The sequence below is a fragment of the Mesoplodon densirostris genome, chromosome 3 (assembly GCF_025265405.1).
Source record: "Mesoplodon densirostris isolate mMesDen1 chromosome 3, mMesDen1 primary haplotype, whole genome shotgun sequence".
Lineage (NCBI taxonomy): Eukaryota > Metazoa > Chordata > Mammalia > Artiodactyla > Ziphiidae > Mesoplodon > Mesoplodon densirostris.
This window is the reverse complement of record NC_082663.1, coordinates 154,471,199-154,493,875: the sequence shown is the minus strand read 5'-3', so window position 1 is coordinate 154,493,875 and position 22,677 is coordinate 154,471,199. Positions and strand designations below refer to the sequence as shown.

The following is a 22,677-nucleotide window of genomic DNA, read 5'->3' as shown; positions in this document are numbered from 1 at the left end:
CTCATCACCAGAGGATTTTTTGCAAAATAAACATTTAAAAAAAATTTTAAGTTGTTATAAGCTCTTCCAAGACAATCCTTTTAGACTTATACTGTACTAATCAGGAAAAGTAATGACAAAACCTATTTTAAACATTTCAGGTAAATGCAGACAGTGTTCTGGATTTGCAATAATAAAAACTAAAAGAATAATTTAGTTTTTAACACTTCAATTTCAAAACACTGAGTTTGAAGACACTGAAATGAAGAAAAAGTAGAATTTTCTAATTTGAATGTTCACGTCGCAAATAAGCTTTACTGTAAAATGCAGACAGGATCTATCACTTGCCATTCCGGAGATTAATTTTTTAAAACTTTACCCTGCCTATTATTTTAAATGACATACAAAATATCCTTTTCCATGTGGTTTAAATGATATACTACACATTATTGTCAAAGCTTTAAGATTATTTGCACTTCCAAGAATTACCCCTGAATAAGACTTTTTAAATGCTATTACTTTCTATAACATATATGCATTCAAATTATCTTTTTACTCACCACAGAAAACTAATCTTCATCTTTTGTGACCATATAGTGGATGACACAGCCCCAAAACAAAATCAATAAAATAATAAATATGTACAAGCTATACACTGATGAGTTAAAAACCAGATAACCATTTTGGCTATTGGTGCCTTGAATGTATAATAATTTCCTACAACTGACTCAGTCTCTGGCAAGTCCCTACTTATTTTAATTTATATCTCTAAAGTATAAATCTAGCTTTCCTCTCTGCAGGAGGATCAAGATGAGAAATGACCTAGATATTTCTCTAACAATACTCATTCTTTCCTCCTAAAAATATTTGTTGCTTACCTACTCATGAGAAACTGTAGTAGGACTCAAGGATACAAAATAAAGACAACACAATCCCAAGCTTGAAGTTGTAAGTTTACTCAGGGATATAGGACAGAACAATAATCAAAACGTATTATGAAAAATGCTGTAACAGTGTTATGGGAACACAGAACTTTTTATCCACGTTACTGAAAACCAAGGAAAAGTATTAAGAGAGTAAGAAGAAATGCTAACCAAATGACAATATGAATATCAGACTACCTATAAACATCCTTCCGATTAACCAGAAAAGTTGTATTTGTAGTTAATTTAACTAATGAATTACTGTTTTCATTCATTAAAACTTAAAATATGAGATGTGCTTATGAACAAAATAATATTTTGACATACACACCAGAACTTGCAAAAAAGTATTGTCCTTACAAGACCATTTAATAACTCTTAGGATAATATACACAGTAGAGCAATAAACTTTTTCTGTTAAGGGCCAAACAGTAAATATTTCATAGTCTTTTTCCCAACTACTCAACTCCCCCATCATAGCACATTAAGTAGCCATAGACAACACATAAAAGAGCTACATTCCGGGCTTCCCTGGTGGCGCAGTGGTTGAGAGTCCGCCTGCTGATGCAGGGGACACGGGTTCGTGCCCCGGTCCAGGAAGATCCCACATGCCGCGGAGCACCTGGGCCCATGAGCCATGGCCGCTGAGCCTGCGCGTCCAGAGCCAGTGCTCCGCAATGGGAGAGGCCACAACAGTGAGAGGCCCGCGTACCAAAAAAAAAAAGAAAGAGCTACATTCCAACAGACCTTCATACATGGTCACTGAAATTTGAATTTCATATTAGTTTAACATGTTATAAAATATCTTCCTTTTGATTTTGTCCCATCCATTCAAAAACATAAAAACTATTCTTGGCTCATGGGCTGTTACAAACACAGGTGGTGGCCAGATTTATCTGCAGTTTGTCAAAAACTACCACTAACAAGTCAATTCTACATATTACATGATAAAAACCTTTCATGTTAATTCCAAACCACATGTAGAACCTAAACTGCGATCTATTAGTTTAACTTCTTCACCAGATTCAATCCTTACTTGATTTTCCCTAATAAAAACAAGGTCTGAAGACTATTACAAAAAATAAACTCCAAAAATATTTTGAGGAAAGGTTCTAACAGTCAAACGTGTCTCAAGCGATACCAGAAGAAATGAGGGAATAGGGAACTTCAAGGGCCAGTACCTCCACAAAAATAGCAGATGAACAAGGGAAAAACTATCACAAACAGCTACACAAAAAACTATGAGAACTGGGGAAACTACTAGAAAGGTCTGGAACAACCAAGCAAATGCTTTATCAAGAAAAGGGCAAAGAGGGGCTTCCCTGGTGGTGCAGTAGTTAAGAATCCACCTGCCAATGCAGGGGACATGGGTTTGAGCCCTGGTCCGGGAAGATCCCACATGCCACAGAGCAACTAAGCCTGTGCGCCACAACTACTGAGGTGCTCTAGAGCCCGTGAGCCACAACTACTGAGCCCACGTGCCACAACTACTGAAGCCCATGCGCCTAGAGCCCATGCTCTGCAACAAGAGAAGCCACCACAATGAGAAGCCCGTGCACTACAAGAGTAGCCCCTGCTCACCACAACTAGAGAAAGCCCGCGTGCAGCAACAAAGACCCAACGCAGCCAAAAATAAATAAATAAATAAATTTATTTTTAAAAAAGAAAGAAAGAAAAGGGCAAGGATACCTAGCTAGTGGGAAGCAGCCACATAGCACAGGGAGATCATCTCGGTGCTTTGTGACCACGTAGAGGGGTGGGATAGGGAGGATGGGAGGGAGACGCAAGAGGGAGGAGATATGGGGATATATGTACATGTATAGTTGATTCACTTTGTTATAAAGCAGAAACTAACACACCATTGTAAAGCAATTATACCCCAATAAAGATGTTAAAAAAAAAAGAAAAGGGCAAGGCTGCTGGCTTTGTAAACTCGGAGCCTGTGGGACACCGAGTAGACAACGGGTGCCCCCAAGGCTGGGACAGGTCTGGCCTTAGCAGCTGTGGGTTGTGTGGGAGTGTGCACACGGAGGCTGGGCCGGGGTCCAGGCTGCTTCCATAGCTCACATGGCGCGACTACTCCAGTCCTGGTACCTGACTTCACTGGATCTGAGTTGGTGGATCTGCGCTGGTGGCTTTGTAAACACAGCTCCTGAGAGTCACCAGGGCCTATTGCCAGCATTCCTAAGGTTGAGCCGGGAACGAGGACAATGCCAACAACAGTGTACTTTGTGAGCCCACACAATGGGTTTCAGGTGACACCACAGAGCACGCTCCCTGGTGGACAGCTCCAGCGGAGGAATACTCAGTGGCTCCTCTCCCAGTGGAAGCGCTCCAATCCTGCCGACCTCACAAAGCAGCTTAGAAACGGATCTGGGACCTTCTACTCCAAAAACTAAGGAGCAGATTCTGCCCCTAACAGGGCTGTGACAACCACAGAGCAAAGAGGAGGCCCCGCTCAACTTCCAGTGTGGGCTCTGGTCACCACAACACCAGTTACACCCCCTATCAAGGGGATATCGGCCAGTATACACTGAGGAAAGAGGTGGCAGGCATCCATACTAAAAACAGCCCTTGCACCGAAACACACTAAACCCATGCAGGCTACACAGGGACACTCCCACATAAAAATACCCCTCTAAGACCACAGCAGAAGATAACTGTTTTCCTAAACTCATAGAGTAAGAGAAATATAAGTAAAATGGAGAAGCAAAAGAACCACTACCAATTAAAAGATCAAGAGCATTCTCCTGAAAGAACGAACAATGAAACAAATCTCTTCAGTCTAATAGACACCGAGTTCAAAAAAGAGGTAATGAGGGCTTCCCTGGTGGCGCAGTGGTTGAGAGTCCGCCTGCCGATGCAGGGGACACGGGTTCGTGCCTGGGTCCAGGAAGATCCCACATGCCGCGGAGCGGCTAGGCCCGTGAGCCATGGCAACCTCAAGAAGGAAACAGATATCCAGGTACAAAAAACACAGAGGGTCCCAAACAAGATGAACCCAAACAAATCTATACCAAGACATATTATAATTAAAATGACAGGGACTTCCCTGGTGGTGCAGTGGTTAAGAATCCGCCTGCCAGGGTTTCCCTGGTGGCGCAGTGGTTAAGAATCCACCTGCCAATGCAGGGGACATGGGTTCAAAGCCCTGGTCCGGGAAGATCCCACATGCTGTGGAGCAACTAAGGCCGTGCACCCCAACTACTGAGCCTGCGCTCTAGAGCCCGCGAGCCACAACTACTGAGTCCACGTGCCACAACTACTGAAGCCCGCACACCTAGAGCCCGTGCTCCACAACAAGAGAAGCCACCTCAATGAGAAGTCCATGCGCAGCAATGAAGAGTAGCCCCCGCTCGCCACAACTAGAGAAAGCCCGCATGCAGCAACAAAAACCCAACACAGCCAACAATAAATAAATAAATTAATTAATTAATTTAAAAAAAAAAGATTCCACACACGACAATAAAGATCTCACGTGCCACACCTAAGACTCGGTGTAGCGAAATAAATAAAAAAATCTTTAAAAAAAAAAAAGGATAGACATATAAATCGACAGAACTAAGAGCCCAGAGATAAATCTATATCTGTTTTCAACAGGGGTGCCAAGACCAGTCAATAGAGAAATAACAGTCTTTTCAACAAATGGTGCTGGGACAACTGGGTACCCACATGCAAAAGATGTTTGGCCCCTACCTCACAAAAATTCAAAATGCATCAAAGACCTAAGTGTAAAAGGTAAGAACATAACTTTTAAGAGAAAACATAAGAGTAAATCTTCTTCATCTTGAATTAGGCAATGGATTCTTAGTTATGACACCACAAGGCAAAGAAAAAAAACAGATATATTGGACTTCATCAAGATTAAAAACCTTTGGAATGTCCCTGGCAGTCCAGTGGACTCTGTGCTTTCACTGCTGAGGGCCAGGGTTCGATCCCTGAACAGGGAACTAGGATCCCACAAGCTGCACGGCATGGCCAAATACAAAAACATTTAAAAAACAAGAAAACAAAACAAATTTTGTGCTTCAAGGATACCATCAAGAAAATGAAAGGGGCTTCCCTGGTGGCGCAGTGGTTCAGAGTCCGCCTGCCGATGCAGGGGACACGGGTTCGTGCCCCGGTCCGGGAAGATCCCACATGCCGCGGAGCGGCTGGGCCCGTGAGCCATGGCCGCTGAGCCTGTGTGTCCGGAGCCTGTGCTCCACAATGGGAGAGGCCACAACAGTGAGAGGCCCGCGTACCGCAAAAAAAAAAAAAAAAAAGAAAAAAAGAAAAAGAAAATGAAAAAACCCACAGAATGGAAGAAAATATTTGCAAATCATATCTGATAAGGGGCTTAATCCAGAATATATAAGGAACTACAACTCAACAATAAAAAAGCCCAATTTTTAAAAAATATGCAAAGGATTTACAACACAGACTCCAAAGTAGCTATACAAATGTCCAAAAAGTACATAAATGGATGCTCAACATCATCAGGGAAATATAAATCAAAACCACAATGAGATAACATGTAACACTCACCAGGATGGCTTAAAAAAAAAAAAAAAGCAAGTGTTGGCAAGAATATGAAGAAATCACAACTGTAAAATGGTGTAGCCACTGTGCAAAAACAGTCTGCCTGTTCCTCAAAATGTTAAACAGCCCCGTGGGGTTGGGACTCCACACTTTCACTGCTGAAGGCACAGACTCAATCCCTGGGTGAGAAACTAAGATCCCACAAGCTGCATGATGCACCCCAAAAAAAAGAGAAATCCCCACTGAATCCAGACGAGGTATTTGTACACCTATCTTCATATCAGCATTATTCACAATAGCCAAAAGGTGGCCATCGACTGATAAATGGATAAAGAAAATGTGGTATACAGCAGAATATCTTTAAAAAGGAAGAAAATTCTGACACGGGCTACAACATGGGTGAACTCTTGAGGACATTACATTAAGTAAAATAAGGCAATCAAAAAAAGATAAATACTGTATAATTCTACATGAGGTGTTCAGAGCAGTCAAGATTCAGAGACAGAAAGCAGAATGGTGGTCACCAGGGGCTGGGAGGAAGGGGAAGTGGCAAGTTGTTCAATTGGTAAGTTTTCTATGATGGAAAGAGTTCTGGAGAATGGTTGCACGAAATGTGATCACACTTCATGTTATTTAACTGTACACATCAAAAGAGTTAGGATGGAGAGTTCCCTGGTGGCCTAGTGGTTAGGATGCCGGACTTTCACGGCCATGGCCCTGGGTTCAATCCCTGGTCAGGGATCTGAGATCCCACAAGCCACATGGCACGGCCAAAAAACACAAAAGTTAGAATGGTAAATTTTATGCTATGTATATGTTATCAAAATTAAAAATAGGACTTCCCTGGTGGCGCTGTGGTTAAGAATCCACCTGCCAATGCAGGGGACGCAGGTTCGTGCCCTGGTCCGGGAGGATCCCACATGCTGCGGAGCGGCTGGGCCCGTGAGCCATGGCCGCTGAGCCTGCGCTCCGCAACGGGAGAGGCCACAACAGTGAGAGGCCCGCATACTGCAAAAAAACAAAAAACAAAAAAGAATCCACCTGCCAGTGCAGGGGACACAGGTTCGAGCACTGGTCCGGGAAGATCCCACATGCCGCAGAGCAACTAAGCCCATGAGCCACAACTACTGAGCGTGAGCTCTAGAGCCCGTGAGCCACAACTACTGAAGCCCACATACCTAGAGCCTGTGCTCCACAACAGGAGAAGCCACTGCAATGAGAAGCCCGTGCACCACAACAAAGAGTAGCCCCCACTCACTGCAACTAGAGAAAGCCCACACACAGCAACGAAGACCCAATGCAGCCAATAAATAAATAAATAAATTTATAAAGAAAAATAAATAAAATAAAAATAAAAAGTTAATGGGGCGGGCTTCCCTGGTGGCGCAGTGGTTGAGAGTCCACCTGCCGATGCAGGAGACACGGGTTAGTGCGCCGGTCCGGGAAGATCCCACATGCCGCGGAGCGGCTAGGCCCGTGAGCCATGGCCGCTGAGCCTGCACGTCCGGAGCCTGTGCTCTGCAACGGGAGAGGCCATAACAGTGAGAGGCCCGCGTACCGCAAAAAAAAAAAAAGAAAAAAAAAAAAAGTTAATGGGGCTTCCCTGGTGGTCCAGTGGGTAAGATTCCATGCTCCCAATGCAAGGGGCCCAGGTTCAATCCCTGGTCAGGGAACTAGATCCCACATGCATGCCACAACTAAGAGTTCAAATGCCGCAAGTAAGAGTCCTCATGCCACAATTAAAGTTCCTGCATGCCAAAACTAAGACCCGGCACAGCCATAAATAAATAAATAAATAATAAGTAAATAAATAAATACGTTTTTTAAAGTGTCACTACTTTGTATACTGAAGCTTTCTCCTTTAATTAAAGCTACTTATTTCTTATTGGGTGGGCGTGGTAACCAGTTGCCCTAGATGGCCCCTAGTGATCCACACTTCAGGGTATTCCCCTCCCACATTGTATCTCCTTGGATCTCCTTGCTAGGTCTCTCCTCTCTTGGACAACTCACTCTGGGGGAAGCCAGCTACATACTGTGAGCAGCCCTATGGAGAGGCGCACATAGCAAGGAACCGAGGCCTCCCTCAGCCAACAGCGATATGAGTGAGCCATACTGGACAAGGATCCTACAGCCTTCAGATGAGTGCAGCAGTGATGGACATCTTGCTTGTAATCTCGTGAGAGACTGAGCCAGAACCATCCAGCTAAGCCACCCCCTGATTCCTAACCCTGTGTGAGAGAAATGCTTATTATTTTAGACTGCTCAGTTTGAGGGTAATTTGTTAGGCAGAAGAGATAACTAATACAGGATTTCCCTGGTGGTCCAGTGGTTAAGACTCCGCACTCCCAATGCAGGGGGCCTGGGTTCGATCCCTGGTCAGGGAACTAGATCTCACATGCCGCAACTAAGAGACTGCATGCCACAACTAGAAAAGATCCTGGTGCCGCAACTAAGACCCAGCTCCGCCAAATAAATAAATATTTTTTTTAAAAAGATAACTAATACAAAGGGAAACATTCCTTCCACAGCTATAAGAATTTGTTTTCAAAAAGAAAATTAAAGACTCTATAAAAATTATCATCAGCATAGTGCTGGATATTAAAATAAAATCCCTATTAGATCAATTTAAGGCTGCAGCAGACAGAATTTCTTCAAATTTTTACAAGTGTGTAAAGTTGGTTTATCGAACATATAGAAGCTTCGAATCAATAAAAGAAACTACTCCAAACAGATCTGGATACATGAAAAATGAAACTTCGACTCTACAACTATAGAAAATTAACTAAAATGAAAAGCAGATTGAGAAGAAATATTTATGTCTGTAAGATAAAAGGATAATAGCTATAAAACACTACAATCCAGACAGATAAGTCAGCAAAGGATATGGACAGCAAAGGCCACAGGAGACATACAAACAAGAAACAAAGAAATCATTTTCAACAATAAAGTTGTATTAATTAAATCAAACTTGCAGAAGTATGCACCTATTTAATGAAATAAAAAACTTAAAACATCAATGCTATCAAAGTTGGCATGCTGTCAAAGGGAGGAAAATGCTGTACTCGTATATCCACTATTTAGAACTGTGTGAAATGGTACACTCCTTTTGGAAAGCCATACAGAAGTAGGTACATCTGAGACAAAAAATTTAACCCATTGCCCTGATAATTCCCCTACCAGCAGTTTATCCTTAGGAAATAATTCCACAGACATTACTATGAAATTAATAAGGTACCTACCAAGACTTTACTTAAAACTCTAATATCTGCTCCACCAAAGAACTAATTTCAGTGGTTTAATTACCTGCACTATAACACTTCTGCCTCAAAGCTCTACTATGTTTAAAAAAAAAAAAAAAGGAAGCACTTCAAATGTAGAACTGTATTACCTCTCAACAACTGCTCTGCAATTCTTTACAGATCATGGCATGGTGGAAGTGTTTTTTCTTCATATGCTGATTAGATTCAATACATTGTCCATTGAACCAACTGAAATGTTAAAAAAATGCCTCTGGATATAAAATTCCAATAACAATTAGCATGGCACTGATGTCTATTATTTTTACTGGGTATAGATAAAACTTGAACATCGCCGACTTTCACCAGGGATCCCCAACAGCTCCAATTACAGCCTCAAGAGAAATTAGAGATGCCAAGAGGAATATACCCTCAGTAATTTACAAAGAAAGACTACCTTCAGATTCTGCCTGGTATATGAGGGGATATCATATAATCAGTAATTATTTTTAATTTAATCTAATGTGTAAATATAATTGTTCATCCTCCAAAATGGATTTTATCCTTCCAGCAATCTTTAACACAGTACTATGGTATTGATATTTTATGTAAGGTCACTGGACATGTGAAAAGAACTTTAGAGGCCTTAATAAAGTAATTTCACCTAATAACAGTAACAAACACTAAAATCTGTTCCAATTTATTAAGGGGAAACCACAAGTTTATATGATTTTATTGTTTCTTTAATAAGTAATCTAAAAGTAGAAACAATACTTAAAAAGTATGACTTGTATACAGGCATTATAAACAATGTAGATCATCTAGAATACATAAAGAACTCTCAAAACTCAACAATTAAAATCAAACAATCCGGGCTTCCCTGGTGGCGCAGTGGTTGAGAGTCCGCCTGCCAATGCAGGGGACATGGGTTCGTGCCCCGGTCTGGGAAGATCCCGCATGCCGCAGAGCGGCTGGGCCCGTGAGCCATGGCCGCTGAGCCTGCGCGTCCAGAGCCTGTGCTCCGCAACGGGAGAGGCCACAACAGTGAGAGGCCCGCGTACCGCAAAAAAACAAACAAACAAACAAAAAGAATCAAACAATCCAATTAGAAAATGGGCGAAAGACATGAATATATTTCACCAGAGAGGATATACAGATGGGAAATAAACACACAAAAAGACGTTCAACATCATTAGCTATCAGGGAAATGCAAATAAAAACCATAATGAGGGCTTCCCTGGTGGCACAGTGGTTAAGAATCTGCCTGTCAATGCAGGGGACACGGGTTCGAGCCCTGGTCCGGGAAGATCCCACATGCCGCAGAGCAGTTAAGCCTGTGCACAACTACTGAGCCTGCGCTCTAGAGCCCACAAGCCACAACTACTGAAGCCCGCATGCCTAGAGCCTGTGTTCCGCAATAAGAGAAGCCCCAGCTCACTGCAACTAAAGAAAGCCTGTGTGCAGCAATGAAGACACAACACAGCCAAAAAAGAAAGTAAGTAAAATAAATAAATTAAAAACAAAAACCATAATGAGATATCATTACATAACTATCAAAATGGTTGAAACAAAAATAGTGAAAACACTAAATCATGGTGAGGAGGAAAAGAAACTGGATCACTCATACACTACTGGTGAGAATGTAAATAGTACAGTTACTCTGGAAATCAGCTTGGCAGTTTCTTATAAAAGTAAACATGCAGTACCATATGATTCAGCAATGGTACTCTTGGGCATTTATCCCAGAGAAATGAAAACTTATGTTCACACAAAACCTGTATATGAATGTTCACAGCACGTTTACTTCTAATAGCCAAAAGCTAGAATAAACCCAGATGTCCTTCAGCAGGTGAATGGTAAAACAAACTGTGGTAGATATGTATCACGGAATACTACTTAGTAATAAAAAAGTATAAAATATTGATATACTCAACAACTTGGATGACTCTCCAGGGAATCTTAAGTGAAAAAAACCCAATCCCAAAAGGCTATATATACTGCATGATTCCATTTACAGACATTTTTGAAATGACAAAATTTTAGAAACAAAGGACAGGTTAGTAGTTGGCAAAAGTTGGAGGAGGAACTGCCAGGAAGAAGATGGGTGTGATATAAAAGGGCCACAGAAGATATCCTTGTGGCATTGAAACCATTCAACATCTTGAGTGTGGTAGTGCACATACAAACCCATGCAGGCGATAAAAATGCAGAGAACTTAACATAGTAAATACACACAAACAAGTACAAGTAAAACCAGGGACATCTGGAATATGTCCTTACAGAACTATAGAATTTTCTTAAAAATATATATATAAAGGGCTTCCCTGGTGGTGCAGTGGCTGAGAGTCCGCCTGCCGATGCAGGGGACACGGGTTCGTGCCCCGGTCTGGGAAGATCCCACATGCCGCGGAGTGGCTGGGCTTGTGAGCCGTGGTCGCTGGGCCTGAGTGTCCGGAGCCTGGGCTCCGCAACGGGAGAGGCCACAGCAGTGAGAGGCCCACGTACCGCAAAAAAAAAAAAAAGGGAGTCGTGGTCAAAATGCTGCACATCTAGTAGGCTAAGTATGGAGGTGTCATTTGTGACTCTGAAAAGAACAGTTTCAAGAGTACAGAAGCCCATTCACAGAGCTTAAGGAGACGTAAACAAAGTAGACAACTTTTTCAGGAAATTCACCAGTAAAGAGAGAGGCCACAACAGTGAGAGTAAAGAGGAAAGATAATCGGAGAGGTTACAGGATAAAGGAAGATTCCTTTAGAATAGGAAGCTGTCATTCTGTTTTTAGGCAGAAAAAGTGATGCAGTGAAGGTTGAGAATAAAGATCCCAGAGGGAAAGAGGAAAGAGTAATGAATAAAAACCAGGGCCTCCAGCAAGGACAGAGTCAGATAAAGAGCAGAAACTGAGACGTGTGGAGACAGAAAAGGAAGGAGTAGAGAATTGCTGGGATGATGAGAAGGGAAGAGGAGAAAGCCCCTGAGGAATCATTTTTGTCTCAGGCACCAACAAGACAAGACCATCGTCTGCACTTATCTCTTTCCTTCATTCCTCCAATCCAGGCTCCAATTCTGCCTCCAATCCAGGCAACCCTAAAAGGGCTGCCAATTTTCCCTCCTCTGAAATAATCTTTTGGACTTACCCCCTTTCTTTCTACTACTGACTCTGATCAATTCTAATTTTTAATTACTACTGCAGTGACTCCTACATCCTAACATTGCCTCTACTCTCTCCTAGCCAAAGTCTTCCAAACACAGATTTCATCAAATCACTTCTCAGCTGAAATTGCTCACTGGATCCCTGTTCCTATCACATCAATACCAAATGCCACAGTCTGGATTTCTAGGCCTTATTACCTGAGGACACCCATCCTACCCAACCTTCTGAAAATACTATGTTCATTTAGTTCTCTTTATCCAAAGTACCCTTCTAAACCTAACCAAACCTAACCCAGTCAAGACCAATTCAAGTCCCACTGCTTCCTTGAAGCTCTAAGTTTCATTCATCTCTCCATTGATCTCCTTAACCACGTAAACATCCATAGCACAGAACTTAGTACAGGGTGTGGTTTGTATTTTTTCGATCTCCAAGATTGTACAGGGGGGATATTGTTACAACACCAAGATATCTTTTTTTTTTTTTGGCCGCACCACGCAGCATGCGGGATCTTAGTTCCCCAACCAGGGATCGAACCCATGCCCCCTACAATGGAAGTTTGGATTCTTAACCACTGGACCACCAGGGAAGTCCCAAGATATCTATTTTTAAGTGGCCAAGAAAAAGTCTCTATTCAAACATCCATCCCATGCACAGTACACTGTCTGTCACTACCTAATGAAGCACTAACTAGTATTACATTGCAAATCAATTACAAGGTAAAATTGCAAACAAATCTAGCAAAAAGATGCTGTGTTCCTTAAAGTCAATGTAAATAATAAAGAAGAATCACCCCAATTACAGGCAAGGAAAAGTTGATCTAGGTCAACAAGTAAACAAGTGACAACTGATAAGGATACAGGACAGGAGCTTCAAAGAGTGATATGAACATCAAAGGGTTAAGAAATGTTAGTGAATGACACAGTGGAGAGAGGATAGAACAAGACTGGCAAAATATCAGTGATTCTTTTTTATTGCAGGGGGAGAGGAGTAGCTGCACCTCGCGGGATGTGTAACTTCCCCAACCAGGGATCGAACCTTACCCCCTGCAGCGGAAGCATGGAGTCTTAACCACTGATCCACCAGGGAAGTCCCAATATCAGTAATTCTTGAAGCTAGGTGGGGAGTACATGGAAATTCAACTATTTTCTCTTTTTTCGATATACACCTGAAATTTTCCATAATGGATATTCTTAAAACGAAAACCTCAGTAAGACTGATTAAGTCCTTAAATATTTTTAAAAATTTATCCTCCTTATGACCATAATGAGAAAATGAAGCAAAATAAAGTATGCCATCTCCTATGGTACAATTTTGCTGGACAAAATTTTTAAAAATCTATTTGATTCTTGCCTTATTATAACAAATAGTTGCCATCATAATAAAAAAAATTTTTTTTTAGTATTTATTTATTTGGCTGCACCAGGTCTTAGTTGAAGCACATGGGACCTTCGTTGCCGTGAGCGGGCTCTTAGTTGCAGCATGTGGGATCTAGTCAGGGATCAAACCCAGGCCCCCTGCATTGGGAGCACGGAGTCTTAGCCACTGGACCACCAGGGAAGTCCCATAATCAAAATTTTGATAAAGGTTTAAAACTTACTTTTAAGGACTTCCCTGGTGGCGCAGTGGTTGGGAATCCGCCTGCCAATGCAGGGGACACGGGTTCGAGCCCTGGTCCACGAAGATCCCACATGCTGCGGAGCAACTAAGCCCGTGTGCCACAACTACTGAGCCTGCGCTTTAGAGCCCACGAGCCACAACTACTGAGCCCACGTGCCACAACTACTGAAGCCCACGTGCCTAGAGCCCGTGCTCTGCAACAAGAGAAGCCACCGCAATAAGAAGCCCGCACACCGCAAGAAGAGTAGCCCCCGCTCGCAGCAACGAAGACCCAAGGCGGCCAAAAATAAATAAATAAATAATAATATTTTTAAAAAAGAAATATAAGTGTCTTTTCAAAAATAAATAAATAAAACTTACTTTTATAATTCTTAATTTTACTTTTCAATATAAAATCCTAAATAAACCTTTTTCTCCTTATTTACTTATGAAATTTTAGTCCTCATTTTGAGTGTATTCATTTTTAGCAGTCTTCTTTAGATAAAGAGGATCACTAATATAAAATGTATGTCAGACCATCCTGGAGGCTGGCTACATCCTAAGAACTTTGAGGATCCCAAAATTCATGAATACCACCATAGCATAAATTAACTCTATTCATATTTATCTCCATAAAATATCTAAGTGAGGAAGAGTAGCAAACAAACAACTGCTGCAATGAGCCTAGTGAGAAAACCATGAGTTACTTCAGGCCCAGGCAAGAGTGTCAGAGCCTTCAAAAGTCACTAAAGAAAACCAAGAGTACTCAGATAATTCTATGGTTTCAAGGGTTTCAGTCTTGTCTCCAATAACGTCAAGTGCCTTCAAGGTTGATCTATGTCTTCTACGACATCTGTTTTTACTACAAGGCTATGAAGACCCAATAAGATAATACAGACCAAAGCACTTAATAACATGTAAGTTATTGACTGCTTTAGCTTGGAGCTCTGGGGACCAACCTTCCTTGAAGATTTTTTTCAATTATCTACAATGTACAAAGCACTGTACATTGTATATGTACATAGGCAGAAACTAGACAGTATCAACCCAATTAAATATAAAAGCACCAGGTCAGGATTGTTAACTGTAATGACAACCATTTCACATCACTGTACACAGAAAAAACTGAAGACCATGAAGGTAAACTGAAGAGGCTGCTCATTTATGACAGGAGGCAAAGTCTGCTGATAGCTAGTTGTACAAAACAACTGGCAATATGATGCTGAATTATGTGTCTTTCCCTAATTCCAGACAGAGGGCTTAAAACCCTAATAACTACTCTTAATCTCGCCAGGAGAATCTCATTCTATCACAATATTACAGACAGAAAAAAAGACAAATAGCATTTGCAAAAGATTTTCTCATTTCTAGCCCTGAGCACAGGATCTAATACAGAGTAAGCACCTGCTGCATCAACCAATCAACTGTGAATAGTCTCAAAACATCAACAGTGTGTGGCTATATAGAATTATTTTTAATTACACCTTTCCCAGGCTTATTGTTCAACTACATTTGCATTTTGAGATTGACTTCACTTTAAATCCTCAGTTAAAAAATATCAAAGGCAAAATATATATATATACACACACGTCAAAGGCGAAAATCAAAGCAACAGATTTCATCTACAACCGGAATGAAAGAATAAAGATGGGAATTCCCTGGCGGTCCAGTGGTTAGGACTTGGCGCTTTCACTGCCATGGCCCGGGTTCAGTCCCTGGTCCGGGAACTAAGCTCTCGCAAGCCACGAGCAGCAGTCGGGGGTGGGGAGGGGGGCAAAAAAAAGAATAAAGATACTTGCTTCTTCAGGTCCATAATCTTTGAGCAATTTAGATTTTCTACCTGAAAAAAGTTTTTCTACATTTATACAAGTTTGTTAACTCTCATTTTAGATGCATAACATACTTTCTATAGGCTCCAGTATTTTCAATTGTTTTTAATAGAACCTATACTCCACTGACATTTCTTTGATAAGCACATAGATTTACATTTATATTTGTATGCTTCTAGAGAAACATGTATCTCCACCTTCAGATCTAAGTTTTTTTATGTAGTTAAAAAGACAAAACTATATACATGTAAAATAAATTTCAATGTGAACCCACGAAGAAGGATTTGTCTGAGCTGCCAATAGGCTGCCAATACAGCCTATCCACCCTGAAAAATACCTCGGACAATACAGACTCTAGATTACTACAAAAACCAATTTTTTACATCTGCAACTGCAAGCTAAAAAATCAAGGAGTACTAAAGCATATTTAAGATATGAATCAACAGAAACAAAAGTGACACACCCACATTCTCACTCTAACTTTAAAGAACAGAAGGGCTATACAGTAAAATGAATGTTTAATGCACTCAACTATCATCACACACCATAAAATTTTCTGATTTTTAAATCTTTACATAGTATTTCAGCAGTATGTTGGGAGGAAATGGGATCCTCTTTGGTGACATTACAGGTGACCATGACAATGTGTCTGGACAGAAACAAAATCAGAATCAAATATTTAAAGCTGAAAGGAATCTTTTAACAATCAAGTTAAAACAATCAGATTTTAAAGGTGATTAAACTGAGGCTAAGAGAAGTCAACTGATCATTTAGCTAACTAGGAAGAGTCAAAAAATTCTGCGTAAGATCAAACTTTTAAAAAAACTTTATCATTTACCACAATCTAACAATAGTATGTAGCATTAATGAGTAACTCAAATTACATTTTTTTTCCATTTCTATACACATACACCCATACCACACATTTATATACACTTCAAAATTTAAAACTCGGAAAGGTTTTAATGGTGGTAGTTACCTGAAGCATAGGATGCTGTACAACAGGTAGTTCAGGAAAATCAGCCCAATTTAAATTCTGACTGATGTCCAAGAAGGCCTTCTCATCTTAGCTACTCTGAATGTTTACCCCAAATGCACTTCAACCTGCAGCAAAAGTCACCCCATCAACTAAAAATATAAGCCATGCCTTATGCAATGCAGAAACAGGACTCCAGGTAATTAACTGGTTCACCTGTACTCATGATACCAGCAAGCCAAAGCCAAGCTCACTTAAAAAAGAAAAAGCTAAACAAATGTATACCTCCATCTTGAACATTTAAATCTGAACTCAATCAAATGCCCTTAAAGTTTAACTCTTAGCCAGTCCTCAATGGAGAGTTAACTGGGAAAAATCAAAAAAGAACCAAACTCATATAATAGAAGATTTTTTAAATCAAAGTAAAATTTCCCCAAAGAGCTTATCATTAGCAACAGGCTTTCATCTGTGAACTGATAAACAACAAAAAACCAATTCGTTATAATTGGTTTTTATAGTTTCCCTTTAAGTTGCCTGTATATATACATTTATGTATATATTTAAGTTGTACCAAAAACTGCTTACAAATGGCAATTCCTGTGAAGTAGATGATGATGAAGTTCCAGGTAATTCTAGCATGTTTCCTAATGTACTGGTACTGGAGTCTGGATCATCCTGAAAAGATAAATTTATTGAGTTTAATTGCTCTTCTATGGTAATGGTTGTATCTCCTAGTGAAAGGGGGGCTGGGAGAAGGGCTGCTTTTTCATTGCTGCCGTCCACTTCATTTCTTTGCTTATTTTTCTGTGTTTCAGTTTGAGGAGCTAATGGCAAGAATGGCGATTTGACTGCACCGTGTCTACTGTCTGGTGTGCTGTCTTGTTCATTTCCCATGGCCACGTCTACACCATTCTCTGATTTAGGCTCATAATTGCAGGTGGCATTGGTCTGAGTTTCCTCAAAGATCTCCTCTATACTCTCATCCTCTGTGACTGGCTGTTCTGGGTCCATTTCAGAATCTACATCTGCATCGTCCACACAAGTAAAATTCTCAAAGTGCAGAAAGCCATTCTTGATAGTCTTTGTTACTTTTACCTGGAGTTCAGGGGAGTTATTACAAGAGGGTTCCTGTTTCATAGCAAGTGCTGTTGGACCACCAGGACTCAAGGAAGTGCAAACAATTGGCGACTGAGCTCTTGAATCACTTTTTTCAGGGTCTTGAAAGGATTCTGATCCATCAGCAGACCCATTTAAATACTCTACATTGATCATGGAGGCCAAATCCTGTAGTCTCCGCAGTGGAATGTAACAAGATGGAGAATCTTGTCCATAAGCATTTTGGGATGTTCCACTGGCAGTCGATAACTGCATAGTACACCCATTAAGTGGCTCAGAAAAATTGGATTGACCATTACCGAAAGGGCTGTCCTTGTCTTCAGGGGCATCTAAATTCACTGGATTGGAAAAGGGCAGCAGACAATTTCTTCTAGGTAGTTCACAGGTCTGATCCATCCTGGGCCAGCATCAACCTGGAATCCAAAAACACAGCAATTAATCTGAGTTAATAGGCCATTTGACTCTTATCTTCAAAATGGCAGCCACTTTTCGAGGCCTAGTGGCCTCGAAGCCTAGTTCTACTGCACTTCCATGGGCGGAAAAAGTTCCCCAGCTGACGATGGAAAAATGGCCTCGGAGAGACTCCGCAAACTCCATCTTCCCGGAGATAGGCAGATCTTGCCACATGGAAACAGCCGTCCCTTTTTTCTGCACTGCAGACTGGTGGACAGTTGGGCTGATCTAAAATTAAAATCCCTTTGGCAGTAGAAATTTCCAAATCTCAAACAGCAATAGTCCTTCCATTCCCCCGCTGGGGGTCCTGTGGCCGGATCTCCCGAAGGGAGGGGGCTGTAGGGTTCGAGGGGGGCTCCGGGACGCTGCACAAAAAGGTTATCCCCCCCATCCTTTCTGGCTCGCTCGGGCGCAGCGGTCACAATAGCGCTGCACCCTGCGCCCCAGCCGGCGCCGGAGCCTTTCCAGCGGCCGTGCTCTGGCCGCAGGCGAGTCGGCCGAAGCGGGTGCACCCCGAAGCTCGCCTTTCTGACTGCAGGCCTGCTCGGTCCACGGCTGCAGGGCCCAGAGGCTGGAACGCGGCAGGGGGAGAAACGGAGGCAGCCAGTGAAGCCGAGTCAGGGCAGCAGCAGCTGCTACAGCTTGACAAACATGGCTGCTGCCGACGCCGCCGCCGCCTGCCCGGGCCGCGCTCCTTCCCGCAGCGCCGGCAGCACCTCCTGGCCGAGCCGATCTCACTCATCAATATTCAGCACCAAGCAAAGTTTGCTGCAGGAGGGCAGCCGGCCCCGTGCCCCCCAGCCGGCTACCTGAAGGGAGGCGGAGGCCGAGGTGCGCGCGGGAGGCCGGCGGGGCACTGGCCGCGCGGGGAGGAAGTTCGCGGCGTCCCGGCCGGCTAGGCCTGAGCCCGGCTGGTAGTGATGGAGGGGGAGGGGGCCTGCGGCTGCAACGCCGCCGGCCACCAACCCTGTGCCGCGCCCGGCCCTCCCCCGCGCCCCTCACCTCACGGCCACCACCATCTTCCCCGCCCGGCCGCCTCCCCCCTCCGCTCGCGCCTGCCCGCCGCCCACCCCAGCGCACTAGTTACCGTGCCCCGCGCCCCCTCCCGGGCCGGCTGGGGGGAGGGGGTGACCCTCATTACACTGGGGCGCGAGCGGAGCGGTGGGGAAAGCGCGGAGCCGCTCGCCGCACCCCCCTCCCCCCGCGTCTCTCTTCAGGGTAGAAGGCAGCGAATGCGACCTGCCCCGGCCTATTCCGCCGCCGCCTCCTCCTCCTCACACCCCCACCGCGCGCGCCCCCGCGGCGGCGCGAGCGACCGAGCGCCTCGCGCCGGCCCGCGTGCGGCTGGGGCCCCGAGTGCGCGCGCACCCCTTCCCCCACGGCGCGCGCTCCTTTGCCTCACTCTTCGGGGTTCAGGGCGGGTGAAGTCGGGCTCGCGAGCGCGCCGCCCAATCAGCGGAGCCGCCGCTGCCGCCCCCTCCCCTCCCCCTGCGCGCCAGCTCGCGGCACGGGCCTACGGGCCGGCCCGGCTGCCCGGGCGGGGCCTGAGGCGGGCTCCCCAGGGGCCTCGCGCGCCTCCTCGGAGTGTCGGGGCCTGCGGGCGTCGTGGGTGGCACTCCGATCCCCTCACCTACCTCAGGGAGCTGCGCCGGCCCCGGGCTGCACACGGTTCCAGCACCCTACCGGTCTCGAGCCCCAGCCCCGGCGGCACCTGGCCGGGCTGAGGCCTGTCCGACCGCCCCGCCAGCCCCGCTCGGGCCCGCGTCAGTCCCGGCCTCCATCTTAGGTTACAGCCCTGGTTCCCCATCCACTGGGCACCTGCCCTCAGCCCGCTCCGCTCGGCCCGAGGCCAAGGCAACCTCCCTCCTACCGCGGGGCTCACCTGGGGGCTGGGGCTGGGGTCTTCGAGGCCTCAAACCCCGAGCAGGCGCGGCCGCAGGTGAACCCCCTGCCCGGCCGCACCCCAAGCCCACACCACCACCACTACAGACCAAGCTGAGCAGGAAACAAAATGGAGGCAGCAGCTCGGGTCTGCCTCCCCGAGCCAAGCCTGTACAGCCCCAGGGCTCCCTCCTGCCGCAGGCCCGACGCCCGCGAGGCAGGGGGCTGGCTCGTCCAGGCACCAAAGGCAGCCACCCTAGAGCAGCGCAGACAGGCCGGGGACTCGGCCCAGCGGTCCCCACAGCCCCTCACCCACCACCCCTTCCCTTCCCCCTCCCCCCCATTCCTCTCCCTCCCCCTGCCCGGCCGTGCGGGGTGAGCGGCTCCCGGGAGCTGGGTCGGGTCGGGTTACCGGCCCGGGCACTGCCCGCCCAGCCGTGGCCTCGGCAGGGGGGATGAGGCCGGGCGACCCCCGCGCTGAGCCCACCCCCCCCCCGCACCCGAGCCGGGCAGCAGTCTGACAGCGCGCCCGCACCTCGGCCTGCCGCGGTGCGGCCCCCGCCCAGTGAGATCGAGTCCCCAGCCCGGGCACCGCGGGGACGAAGCTCCCTCACTACCCCCGGGCCCAGGGGTCCTCGCAGCCTCGGGCGGGGCGAGGGGAGTGCTGGGGGAGGGGTCCACTAATCAATCCCTGCACCGCCTCCCGCGCCTAGTCCGGGTCTGGGCCTGGCACTGGGACTTGGGCCGGGGGCGCGGGCGGGCGTCAGTAGGTGAGTGCGCGCGGGGCAGTGGACGCGAGCTGGGGGCCCGGAGGGGTCGCGCTTCGCACCGCGGACGCTGCAGTTCTCTGCACCCAGGCAGATGGCCCTCTCGTGCCACCTCCGCCCGGCGCAGGCCGCCTTCTCAGCAGCCCTGCTCCCCGGGGAGCGCGCGCCTCACCCCTGCGGGCTGGGCATCGGGACCCCGGCGGAACAGCGCTGGGAGGGCGGACCGCCGGGCTGGCCCCGCTAAGCCTGCTGGGCTAATCCCTGGCCTGGGGCGCTCTGCTCCCGGGCGCCTGGCACCTCGAGGCCTGCACCCAGTGCCCGGGGCCCCGCAGCACCGGCCTAGCGCGGCTGCAGCGCGTCCAATCACAAAAGACAACGTGAAGGCAAGCGGGGGAACCCAAACAACCTGACCCCGCGACGCCAACCCCCCCCAGGCCCTTCCCCTAATCCGATCCAACTCCGACCCCCGCCCCGGGCTTGCTCCCCGACAAAAAGCTCACCTCCGGACCTATCTGGTCCCTAGAGTGCTAAGCTCATCCTCGCTGTTCAGAGAAAACCACAATCGACCGCCATAAAAATTCCGCCTCCTCCAGAAAGCCTTCTGTGATTAGAGTTAACTCCATCTCAAAGCTGAGGGCGCCGCCCTCGAGAGCCACGTGACTACCATTCCTCCCAGGGCTTAGTAAATGTGCATAATTATTGCCCCAGTGGAGTGTTTACCCGCCATCCTTCTATCTGTTAACCGTGAGCCCACCTGGGAGAAAGGCCACTTTTGGCGTTGCTCTGCGCGGTATTGGCTTTGGCGCGGAGCTCCCTAGATTTCATCCTTCAGCCTTCTCCAACCTTCACCCCAAAACTGGCCCCAGTTGGCTTGGAGCTCAGGATACCCTTAGCCTCCTGCCCTCCAAGGCCCACAGACCAGCCAAGGAGATACACAACAGGTCCTTACCACACCTAAGTGCTGGGATGCCGTCCCTGCCAAGAGAGCAGCAGGCTGTCTCGAAGGAAGGTGGCCCCTGGAACCAGAGTGTCGAGGGGAGCACTGTGACCTCAGAGGGCCTCCTTCTGTTGAAGAGAATGAGGCACCCTGACTGTTCCCAGGTGCGAAATCAGGTTGGCAGTGTTCTGTGTGCTAGGACCAGACAGAGAAGAGCTGGGTCTACACCCCAGGGTACTGCCTACAGGGACCTGCCCTTTGTTCTACTAAGGAGTGACTCCTGCTAATCCCTTCTAGGCAGTTCAGTGGGGGAGCTCTGACTGGTTCCTTCTTCACACCTAATAACTTGAGCCAATCATTTCTGACTGACAGTTACCCCCTGCCAGTTTGCCCCAATTCATTAAGGTTACTCTCAACCCTTTACTTTCCCACGACTATCCTGAGGGCCTGTGAGCTGCCACTGTATGGCCTTGAGCCAGTCTATTAACAGCCCCAGGCCTCAGTTTCCTCACCTGTGGCTTCCAATGCACAGGGTGGCTGTGAGGATCCTGCAAGGTGAAAGTAAGTGTTAGGGGCCTATACAGACTAAGCACTTGATGAATGCTGAAATGTGTTTCACCGCTTCATTCAGTAACCATTTCCTGCATTCCAGGCAGTATTGCTGGGTACTGGGTAAACAAAGGATGAGATGCCTGCCTTAGGAAGCCCCAGGCCTTAGGAAGAAACAGTTAAATAAAGGTGCTAAGGTGTGAAGAGGGGCCGGGATAGTGGTTCCCCCCAGGGCTGACCTCTGCACATGCCTGCCCTATAGGAACCCTGCTCTCCAACCTCCCAGACCCCACGGAATAGGAGTAGGGGCTAAAGGGGGACAGGCAGCTGGGGATGAACAGCTTACTGATGGTCTCGGGAAAAAGACTGGAATCCCAGAGAAAATCTCTTGGACTTTCCTGGAATGACTCAAGTGTCCCTTCCTGCCTCCTAGAGTGGAATACGGCTGCAGAGGTCTCATTCACAGCAGTCCCCACTGGAGCCTCCCCATCCAGCAGGCACTGGCCAAGCACCTCATGTGTGCCAGATCTGGGCTGAGGGAACCCACAGGACCCAATATTCTCACAAGGACACTGGCTTCTGAAGTGGGGGAAGAAGGGATAGAGCTGGCTGTGGCCAGCCCTCCTTGTCTCAGCACAGGGAACTTTTCTGGGCCTGTGCCTCCCATCCTTAAGACAGAGATTAGCGTCAAAAACTACTCTCTGAGTCTATGCTGTGTACTGGACACCATGCTGGGCACTTGACACACATGAGTTCCTTTAAC

The 22,677-nt window shown here is 46.3% G+C and overlaps 1 protein-coding gene across 4 annotated transcripts in view; it reads right to left on the bottom strand.

The window, feature by feature from the left end:
* NSD1 (nuclear receptor binding SET domain protein 1) overlaps positions 1-19,256 on the bottom strand; it is a 132,815-nt gene extending 113,559 nt beyond the window's left edge. The window contains exons 1-2 of one of the 4 annotated variants that reach the window (XM_060094867.1): positions 19,183-19,256; positions 16,797-17,740 (exon numbers count right to left, since the gene is read on the bottom strand). In XM_060094867.1, the coding sequence (XP_059950850.1) occupies positions 16,797-17,723 (927 nt within the window). In that variant the 5' untranslated portion in view covers positions 17,724-17,740; positions 19,183-19,256. Of the gene's footprint in view, positions 1-16,796; positions 17,741-18,589; positions 18,783-18,867; positions 19,034-19,182 lie in introns of those variants that run through there. The other 3 variants (XM_060094865.1, XM_060094866.1, XM_060094868.1) reach the window with 3 other exon arrangements.
* Positions 19,257-22,677: the final 3,421 nt, after the last annotated feature.